The sequence below is a fragment of the Macadamia integrifolia genome, unplaced genomic scaffold, assembly GCF_013358625.1.
Source record: "Macadamia integrifolia cultivar HAES 741 unplaced genomic scaffold, SCU_Mint_v3 scaffold1597, whole genome shotgun sequence".
Lineage (NCBI taxonomy): Eukaryota > Viridiplantae > Streptophyta > Magnoliopsida > Proteales > Proteaceae > Macadamia > Macadamia integrifolia.
The window spans coordinates 38034-49178 of record NW_024868271.1 but is presented as its reverse complement, the minus strand read 5'-3'; the positions used below and the strand labels follow the sequence as shown (position 1 = coordinate 49178).

The 11145-nt window shown below is 38.1% G+C and overlaps 1 protein-coding gene across 1 annotated transcript; it reads right to left on the bottom strand.

Annotated features, from left to right (window-relative positions):
• Positions 1–4602: 4602 nt before the first annotated feature.
• Positions 4603–11043, bottom strand: LOC122064276 (ABC transporter C family member 3-like). The gene is made up of 6 exons (XM_042627986.1): positions 9115–11043; positions 8738–8824; positions 8488–8653; positions 8117–8256; positions 7728–7892; positions 4603–4995 (listed from the first exon to the last, which is right to left on the bottom strand). The coding sequence occupies exons 1-6, from the start codon at positions 11041–11043 to the stop codon at positions 4603–4605; spliced, it is 2880 nt and encodes a 959-aa protein (XP_042483920.1).
• Positions 11044–11145: the final 102 nt, after the last annotated feature.

Here is an 11145-nt window from a genome sequence, read left to right as displayed (position 1 = left end):
GCTAGATTGTACAATCCACATGAAAGAAAGCTTGACCCTAAAACCATAAGTTGTTATTTTATTGGTTATTGTCAGTGGTCAAAGGGTTACAGGTTTTATGCACCAACACACAGTACCAGAATTGTGGAAACTCGAACTGCTAGATTCTTAGAGGATGGTAACATTAGTGGGAGTGAGAAACCACGTAATGTGGTATTTGAAGAACATCAAATTTCTTTATCGACTTATGTATATCGTGATAACATTGTTGTTCTACGGGTGACTGTTCATAATGATCTAGTAGAACAACAAACTATAGAAGATGTACATATTCATTATGATGATGTTGTCCCACAGGTAACTATTGAAAATGATCCTATGGAACAACAAACTATTGAAGATGTATCACTCCATGATGTAGTTACCACTGATAATACTATGAATGTTTCTCAACTGAAAATTCAAGGAAGACCTCAAAGGGTTCGAAGGTCTGCTATTCCTGAAGACTATATAGTATATCTCCAAGAATCAGAGTTTGATATTGGAATCAAGAATGGCCCATTAACCTTTTCACAGGCCATAAACGATAATGATTCTCTTAAATGGGTAGATGCCATGAAAGATGAGATGAAGTCCATGAGTGACAATGATGTCTGGGATCTCATTCAATCACCAACGGGCTTTAAGGCGATTGGTTGTAAATGGGTATTTAAAACCAAACTCGACTCGAAGGGTAATATTGAGAGACATAAAGCTAGAATAGTTGCAAAGGTATTCACTCAGAAAGAAGGTATTGATTACCATGAAACCTTCTCTCTTGTCTCTAAGAAGGATTCTCTGAGAATCATATTGGCATTAGTAGCACATTATGATCTAGAGCTTCACCAAATGGATGTGAAAACTGCATTCTTGAATGGGGATTTAGATGAGGAAGTCTACATAAACTAACCTGAGGGATTTAGTGATCAAGGAAAAGAAAATCTAGTGTGCAAACTTAAGAAATCCATATACGGACTTAAACAAGCTTCCAGACAGTGGTATATTAAATTTAACCATATCATTGTTTCCTTCGGATTTGTTGAGAACACCTTTGATAGGTGTATATATCTGAAACTTAGTGGGAGTAAGTTTATATTTCTGGTCTTATATGTGGATGATATTTTACTTGCTAGTAATGATTTTGGTTTATTGAATGATACAAAGACCTTTCTTTCTAAGAACTTTGAAATGAAAGATATGGGTTTAGCTTCTTTCGTTATCGGCATTGAGATATTTCGTGATAGATCTCGTCAGATACTTGGGCTATCACAGAAAACCTATATTAATAAAGTTTTGGAAAGATATGGCATGATGAATTGCAAATCAGGTGTTTCCCCCATTATCAAAGGAGATAAGTTCAGTCTAAATCAATGCCCAAAGAATGATCCGGAGATAGCACAAATGAAGGATATTCCCTATTCTTCCGCAGTAGGGAGTGTTATGTATGCAATGACTTGTACTCATCCAGATATCAGTTTTGCTATTGGTATATTAGGCAGATATGTGAGTAATCCTGGCATGGATCATTGGGTTGCAGCAAAGAAGGTGATGAGGTATTTAAAGGGGACTAGGGAGCACATGCCTACTTACAGAGCATCTGATCAGTTAGAAGTGATCGGATATTCAGACTTTGATAATGTAGGATGCCTCGATAGTAGGAAATCTACATCAGGATACATCTTTCTACTTGCTGGTGGGGCGATTTCTTAGAAGTCTAAGAAATAGACTTGTGTCTCTACTTCTACTATGGAAGCAGAGTTTGTGGCATGCTTTGAGGCCACATCTATGGCAATTTGGTTACGAAACTTTATCTTAGGACTTCAGGTTGTCGACACCATTTCGAAGCCGCTGAGAGTGTATTGTGACAATGTTGCTGCCGTATATTATTCCAAGAATGATAAGCATTCAAGTAGAGCGAAGCATATTGGAGTAAAATACAATTTTGTGAAGGAATCAGTTTAGAAACAAGAAGTGTCTATTACACACATCAAGACAAGTCTGATGATTGCTGATCCTATGACCAAGGCATTAGCGCCTAAACACTTTACAAATCTTGTAATGGACATGGGTTTATGTAAAGTTTGATGTAATGGTCATATTATGTTAGACACTTTTACTTATTTATTTAAATGATCATGATATTTGTTGTTTCTGAATATTTCTCACTTTATTATCGTGTGTACACATTTTATTTAATATATGTGAGATATTATGTTGGACCATTTAGTTATAGACTTTTCTAGTCTATTCCCTACTTTTGCACCTGTTTGGATGAAGTTATTAGTGTTGTGACTATGGAAGGGAGTATGTCGTTATATGATGTATAGTCACCATGATCCACATTAGTAGTTTTGTTCAAATATGGTATTATGATTGTGATGACATAAAGTTGATGGGTTTACTTTCAAATACTGCAGTATAATGTTAGAATCCAAATTATATTTAAGATTATAATTATGTGGTCATATGGTTCAAGTGGGAGATTGTAAGAATATTTTCTAGAATATTCTTCATTTTTGTCCTATATACCAATTAGGTTATTGACCGATACTAATCTCATAGAATTGGATTCCAAATAGGAAACCCACTCCTCGTCAAATTAGGGAATAGAGTCCTACCCTATTTGCACACCTTGATGGGAGGGTGCAAAACTTTACATAATAGGACTCTAGGTCCTCCTCCTACCCTAACGTTAATCTCATTATTGGTTCCATCACCAAGAGAGCATTAAGGGAGCTAGTGGGAGAAACCTAGAAAATCCATTGTGTTCATGATCGGGATTGCAGGAATAAAGATACAGGAAGAATATAATGGCGGCAAATTCTTCACAGTCAATGGTGAACGGTATGCGTCGACCCTTATAGTTTAATTTTGTGATTCAATGATTGTATGGCAAGATCCTATCTGTTGTTATTAATAGGAACAACATCCTTCATGACATATTGGTCTTTATTAAGAATCTCCACCACAGAATTGGCATCCCAAAATAGAGTCAGACCACCTCCCATGTTGACTGGCGGCATCGAGAAGTATGATGATAACTTAATGCGCCAGGCAATATGATTAATCTTCTTCGCGTTGCAGCGAGTCTCATACTGGAGAGAACGAACTATTAGGGGCTTTCCCAAACCCTGACAGTTCCATGAAATGATTCTCATAACTCCGGGTGGTGCTGATTTCCCTCAGCTACCAAGGGGCCATCCATTAAAAAATCTTGAGCTGATGGAGACTCTAACATGATGCGAGCAGCTGCCTCTGACTGTGTTTGCTTCACTCTTTTGGCCCGAGACTTGAAGATCCTCGGTTCTGTGGGTCTCAGATTGGGTGCATGGCCAGGAGCATGTTCTCCCCTTTGTGTCATCTTCTTTTTTCTTGAAACATGGTGAGAAGGTGCTGGCGAAATGGCCATCGGAATATATAGATCAGGTAGGTGTGGCTGTTGGTTAATAGTAGGGAAAGGGAGGTTCTCAGCTAGAGGGTTAATGGGGGAGGGGGTGGTGCAACGATAAAGGAGGTGTATTGTGGGGGGTGAGAATTCTGGTCGGGATTCAGAATTGAGTTGGAGGAGGCGGTATTAGGACTTGGTTCAGGGAGAGGGTAGCACGTGAGTAGAGGTGCTGGGTTATAGAGGTTTTGTGGTTCTCCATCAGATGGCGGGTCGAGACAGTAACTGGGTCCATATTAGGGTTGGAGATGTGGATACCCGAGAGTAGTGGAAGGATATTAGATAAGAGGTGTTGCTGATCAGGATAATTCAATAGGTGGGCTTGGAGGGTAGTGAGGATTTGATGAGAAGGATCCTCGGCAATGATGTGGGCGGCAGGATAGGTGAAAGAAGGATGAGGTGGCAGAGAGTCTGTTTCTCTAATCATTGGACCGTTATGGGAAAAGACAAAGCAAGGATATGTAGGGGCGGTGGCGTGGGAGTGAGGGATATGGTGACCGAGAGACTGAGAGGGTGACAGTGGATTAACATATTGGGTGTTGCCACGTGGATGGGTTGGTTCAGACACAGGCACGCCTGTACGGTCCTGTTGATGGCTGGGGGTTATAGGCTTCTTCTCTGGCTTCGGGGTTGTTACGACGGAACGGCATGAAGTGCGGTCCAGTCTGGCCCTGGGGAGTAGAGCGGAAGGGGGCTCTGATAATCCGAGCGACTTCCACAATGCAGGGTTCAGGGGTGGGATTCCAAAGAAAACTGCCAAACAAAGATTGCGGAGCTTCAGGGCAAACCTCCGACGAGTCACAGCCATGGGATCGCTTATGTCTCTCATGTTCCAGGAACCAAGCTTTGCATCTTCTTTCCTCATGTCTGTTGTGGCCGCAGAAGTAACAGTATATGGGCAATCGCTCATATTTGACTTCAATAGGGATTTGGACACCATTCCTGTGATTAATCTGCAACCGAGGTTTTAGAGGTTTATTGAGGTCCAGAGAGATGCGGCAGCGCAGGAAAGAGGCATTGCGATGCGGGAGCCATGGATGATCGTAACACAACTGGTAACCCCGATCTTCGATCCCAATTGAAATCCCAAATAAGAGTGAATGAGCTGCGTGGGAATGCCATGTAGTTGGGTCCAGAAATCAGAAAATTGGAATGTCGAATCCCCTATGGGATTCCACCACTCTAAAGACTAGTAGGTTCCCAGACACCGACCATGGGCTGCCTTCTAGGACATTCTTAATATCCAAAGGGTGACTGAAGAGGAAGATGAATCCATGAGAGGCCACTGGCGTAATATGGACTTCACCAAGGAGATGCCACGCTGAGACGAGGGCATCGTTCACTGCTTGCTGACGGAAAGGCTTTCCATCCAAGATCTTTCCAACAAGGGTCAAGTTGGCTTGTGAATCCAGCAGGTCTTCAGTCTCTGCATCTAGGTTTAGCTCAAAGTCCGCCTCGTCTGGAGGTTCCGGCCGTGGGGGCTCAGTTCGGCTGTAAATAGGGGAGAGAGCCCGAGAGGACTCACCGGACATCTTAATCTCAGGGGGAGAAACAGCTAGTTCAGGCAAAAGAAAAGGGAGAAACATGCACTACGGCGGATACATCCATCCAAAAAACACTATACTGCCTCTCTCTTCTTAAAGTTTGATGCACCCTTCTTTAGATATACAATAATTAGAACTTCTACATCATGAATCCGCATGGCACACCTCTGCAAGTCACCCTTAGATACTCCATGGATAAATTCTAATATCAAATATGCTCTATTTGAATTGTATAAATTGTTTACTTATATGAACTATTGTTATTGATGATTGTGTATGAGTGGGATCCAGTATGGCCAAGGGGAATTTTGGTACTATGATCGCCGCATTGATGACTGTATCATGTATCATGTGTGCATTAGAATTAAGTTTAGATATGAGTAAGTGGTGTGGCCGATGGTAATTCCGATATAGTGTATCACATACTAATTGTATTTATGCTAGAATTAGGCTTGGACATAGAATATGGTGTGGCCAATGGTGATTCCGACACTATATGTCCATGCTACCTGTATCATTATAAAAATCATTTATACTATTGTGGTTAGGTACAACCACCCTATGCTACGATCCCTTGCCAACAAGGGGTGAGGTGTTGGATAACCCACTGTAGTAGGTTTGATGAGTTTTTTTGGGATGCCACTTCCGCTATACAATGTGACTATTGCCAGTGGCAGAAACTAGCCTAGCATGGTTGATGGTAATTTCAGTGCCGTGGCTGTCAGGATATCAGGGGTTTACTACATGACCGATGGTGCATTCTGGGACCGACAGGCTCCTATCTGCGACTAGGGTTTGTATGCTAGGTAGTTAATAATAAATGAATTGCATCATCTTACATCATGGCTTATATATGTCTGCGTATATAAACCCCATCCCTCACTGAGCTAGTCGGATCTCTCACTATGTGCATATTGCTTTTAGATGATGATGCAGGTATGGTGGTACAAGTGGGTAGCGATATGTCCTCTTCCATGGCTGAGTATGTTTGGGATTGGTCGATGCCAGAACTGAAGTAGCATGATAGGGATTGTGTCTGTAATAGTTGTGCGTATAATACACCATGATCGAGGACCTTATTGCCGTCATCATACTTTTTTTTATTTTGGATGTTATATTTTGTGATGAGATACGATATATGTCTTGTAATGGAATTTAGATAAACTTCTTAAAGTACTATGATAATGTTTTTGTTCTCCCCAGTACTTGAATTTGATTGTACTGTTGCTAGTTTTGGTGTTGGATATGGACTGTGATGATTGAGGTAGTGCTTCAGAGATCCTGACAGTGTTTTAGGATGATGGTAAACATCTTAGTCACATGTCCCACACCTAAGTGGAGGTGGGATGTGATAACCTTTGAGTTCAGATTTGAATCTTATTGATCAACTTACATAACTTTAGGAAACTTTAGTTCAGCCTTTGAAAATACATGGGTAGAAGTCCATAATCGTGGACCAAACTTAGCTGAAAAATCCTAAAAATAGAACATTCAATTGTTGGTTTGACTAATGAAGCTCTCTATATGATTCGAAATTATTGGACCACTAAGACCATGTTCATAGTCAAGCCATGCAAATGAATATTTTCCTTTAATCCTCAATATTTAGATATTTAATATTATATGTTAATTTATCATTTCCTACTTTAGAAGGTTTCACCAATTTATCATTCTAAGACTATTTACTAATTATTTTTATAATTATAATATTTATTATTTAGCTAGTCCGAAAAAATAAATTATTTACTATTTCATTATTTGCAAAAGTTTCCTGATTTTTTTTTTATTATTATTTTATGAAGCAAAAGTTTCTTAGTTAGCAGACTAGGTAAGAGGGTCCTTGGTCAAGACACCTAATTCCACCAAGTAGAAGGATTAAATAGTAAATCTAACCATTAGACACCTAATAGATAGTCTAAATAGAATACATGGCTATACCCAAATTCAATCATTTAGCCCCCATATAATGCCATACCCTCCCATATATGTCCATACACCCCCTGTAGTTCCTTGCACCCATGTCAAAATTGTAGATTATTTAATGATCTATTTCACCACAATCCCGACTTTGTATGGGCTGAAACTTAATATGTGAGATAGGGGACTTTGGGATCTACCCATGCAAAAAATGTTAGGTCTATCTAGTCTATCACATTGAAAAAAATAGGAACGTTAATCTTGGCTTTGTTATGTGGACCACGACCAGAATACCTTCTCCCTTTATTAATTGACAAGTTATATAAATTATTAACTTATTTTAATTATAATCATGGATAGCACTATTAATAAACTAATAGGCCAGATTATATTTTTATCTATACATATCTTAAATATTTTATGCATATTAAAAGTTCAGCAACATTATTTTAGGTGGTCATTGCACTTTGCCAACATAAGCCTTATTCGGATTTTTCTTCTCAAACAATTTGGTAGACAAAAGACTAAAGCTTTGCATTAATTCACATGAAAATGTGTAATTGGAAAAAATGGATATCTTGCACAAATTCTATATAAATTCAAGAAAATAAATCACCACTTTCACACTCAAGAATTTATGAATGCATCATTATATCAAATTTAGTGTGAAAGCAAATTAGAATTCATTGATAAAAAAAAAATCCTGAACCAACTTTTATTATGGATGATTAATCATAGGGAAAATATGGTTGAACATGATTTGAAATTTTAATTATGAAAAGTGGAAGTAGCATTAAAATTACCTGATACCAAATGCATATCACAATCATTGGAATAAAAATTATTAACATTTTCCATGCAGCCTGTGACATTACTGCAACAGTTCCCAAGAATCCAGTGATCGAGATAATGAGTTCTTCAATTTGATTTGGAATAAAGGTATCAAGTGCACTTTGATCTAATGATGCCTGTATACAGAAATAGATTTTATTTAAAATTTACAATTATACCAACTTTTATTGTGAAAAAAAAAAAGAGATAATTTGGATCCCAAGAGTAAATAAACATATTTACTTACCCGATTTAAAATCCTTCCACTTGGAGTAGAATAAAAAAATAACAGTGGAGCACGGAAAATGCACGAATGCATTTTGCTAAAGAGAAAATTGGATGTTTTGTATCCCGTAGTTACAATGAGCATGGACCTAATAAGTACACAAAGAGAGCTTCCAAGGGTCAAAGCTATATAAACAAAGATAATAGTGGATCCTCTTTCATGAGGTCTCACATCCTTTGAAACTGGAGTAACCAACACCATCCAATAACTACTGACTATTTGGAGAAACTCAACAAGACATTGTGCTAACAATATAAATGGTACAAAAGCTCCTCTATATGCAGCGGTAACATACTTCCAATAGACTGAAAAACTAACTCCATCCTTTTCTCTCTTTTCTTCCTGGACAAGTTGCCCTTCTGACCCAACCAATTTTTCTGTTTTATAGTTTTTGGGTTCTTTTTCTTCATCATCTTGAATATACTCCTCACTGCACAACGTATTACCGTCTTCCTCACCATTACTTAAATTATCGAAAGAATCCCTACGCTTAACACAATTAAGGTCTGCCAAAGCTTTCTTATGTGCTCCCACCAATTCTATAAAGTTAGTTCCTGAACTAAGTATTTCTTTGTATTTTCCTACTTGAGAAATTTTTCCATCTCTCATAACCTGTCAAAAGAAAGAAGGTAAATAATCATTTTCAAACAAGGTTTAGAGACTTAAAATCAGAAAAGAAAGATGGCATAATCTCACCAAGATAAGATCAGCCGAAGATAAAAACTCTATTTGGTGGGTAACATAAATTACAGTTTTTGAACTCAAAATTCCTAACAAGCACTCCTGTCACAAAAAGTTTAGATGTACACATTTAGGCACTCAAAAAGAATTTTCAGTTACTTAAGAGACACAAATAGTTATAATATCATAACTATAAGCAATATCAAACCATAAGTTTTATGCCACAACATGCATTGCTCAATATCATGTGTCTAAATACCTCGTTTATTTAGACAACTATGATTTCAATATTCTTAAATGAAACTCAATTTATTGTGAACAAAGTTGTGATGTAAGCAATGAGATTATAGCATCAAGAAAAACATTGGAAGTAGACGAGAAAGAACATCTACCTTAAATAGATGAGTTCCTGTATGAGCATCCACAGCACTGAAAGGATCATCAAGCAGATAAATATCAGCATCATGGTATAAAGCACGCGCAATCTGAATTCTTTGTTTCTGCCCACCACTAAGATTAATACCCCTCTCCCCTATGATAGTCTGATCACCAAATGGACACAATTCTAGGTCCTTGTTTAGTGAACATGCTTCAAGGATCATCTCATACCTTTCCTTATCCATTTCCTTACCAAACAATATATTGTCTACTATCTTGCCACTCTGTATCCAAGGTGATTGTGCAACATAGGCCTTTGTCCCATTCAACTTAATGATTCCAGATACCTTTGACAATTCCCCCAATAAGCATGAAAGTAGGCTTGATTTACCCGATCCAATAGAACCACAAACAGCCACTCTCGTACCATGGTACACTCGAAAATTAAGATCTTTTAATGTGAGATTAGGAGAAGAAAGGTCCCAAGAGAAATTCCCACTGACTATCTCAACTGCAACCTCGACATTATCCCTTTGAAGCTTTTGTATCATATTAGGATGAAGATCATTGAGACAAAGGTATGAGGTTATTCTGTCGAGGGAAACTTTAGTCTGAACTACCATGGAGATTGTGGTTGGGAGACAATAAATGGGCAATTGTAATATCTCAAATGTTGCAAGTGCAGACAAAATGTTTCCTGACCCTAATGGAATTTCCATTAACATACAGAACCCAAAAGTAGCCATGGATACAAACAGGGGAGCAGAAGAGTAGACAAAGGAATTAATAGCTGATGTAGTATAAAGTAATTTTTTTAACCATCTTGTTTCAAAGTTTCTAAGCTCAATTATATTAGCCAAGAATCTCATATCCCAGCCCCGAAGCTTGAGAATCCTCATATTCCTTAGAGCCTCAGATGTCACTTTCATCCTTCGATCTTTTGCATCCATCAATTTCCCTTGAAATGTTTCTTGTAGTTTCCCTAGTGGAACATTCAATAACATCAAAATCATTGTGGCAAAAAAAGCTACAAATGAAGCAAACCCGAGGCTCTTATACAAGATCAACAATGCTAGAAAAAGCTGAAGGGGCACCTTCCATATATCATGCAAGTACCAACTAAAAACTCCAATCCTTTCAACATCAACACTCATCAAATTGATGCTCTCCCCATTAGTGTGGCCTTGCTTTGATTGGCTTGAGAGCGTGAGACACTTCTTATAGATTATTGAGAATAGGGCAGTGCGGACCATAATTGCCATATTTCGCAATTGAAAGAACAAGTGTCTCTCTAAGAGGCACCTTAGGAGTTTCGAAAGAAAGAAAACAAATACTAGGGTATAGCCTTTATATTTTTCTTGATGAGGGCTATTGAGATACTGAACAAAAGTCTCAATAAGAAGTGGTCCAACATAAGAAGCTAAAGTGCATACAATAGATAGTAGAGCTGTCCATAAAATTTCTTTCCATGTCAAGAGAATCAATGACTTCATCAGCTTGAATATGCTTACTTTACCACTGCCATTACCATTAGATTCAAATTTATTTCTAAAGCGAGTGAATACCACATTAGCACTATGATAATTGGCAAGCTGGGGAACATCTTCAAGGTCTAGTGCTTTTTCATACCCAAGTTTAAGCAAAGGTCTCATCCAAGAGAAAGTAAAAATACTAAGGAAATCAGCATTTGCATAAGGAGTTACACTCTCTCCACCAACACTTGATCCTTGTCCATCGTCGCCATTATTTCGACTAGAACTAGTTTTCAAAAGAGGCTCCAACAAAAGGAAACCTTCATCTTCTCGTCCATTCCCAAATAACCCAGCATAAAAAAATAGCAAACTAGCAATAATGGACACAACATCAGAGACCCATAGTAGGAATGGAAAGGATATATGTTTCCAATACAGACCAATATGTATAACAAGATAGGAACAAGACATTAGGAAATAGAACGTGCACCAATTCCTTAGTAGACTAGGGAACTTGTATTCAATTGAATGGGGAAACTGGGTGTGCAAGTAAGTAGAGATCATAAACCAAGT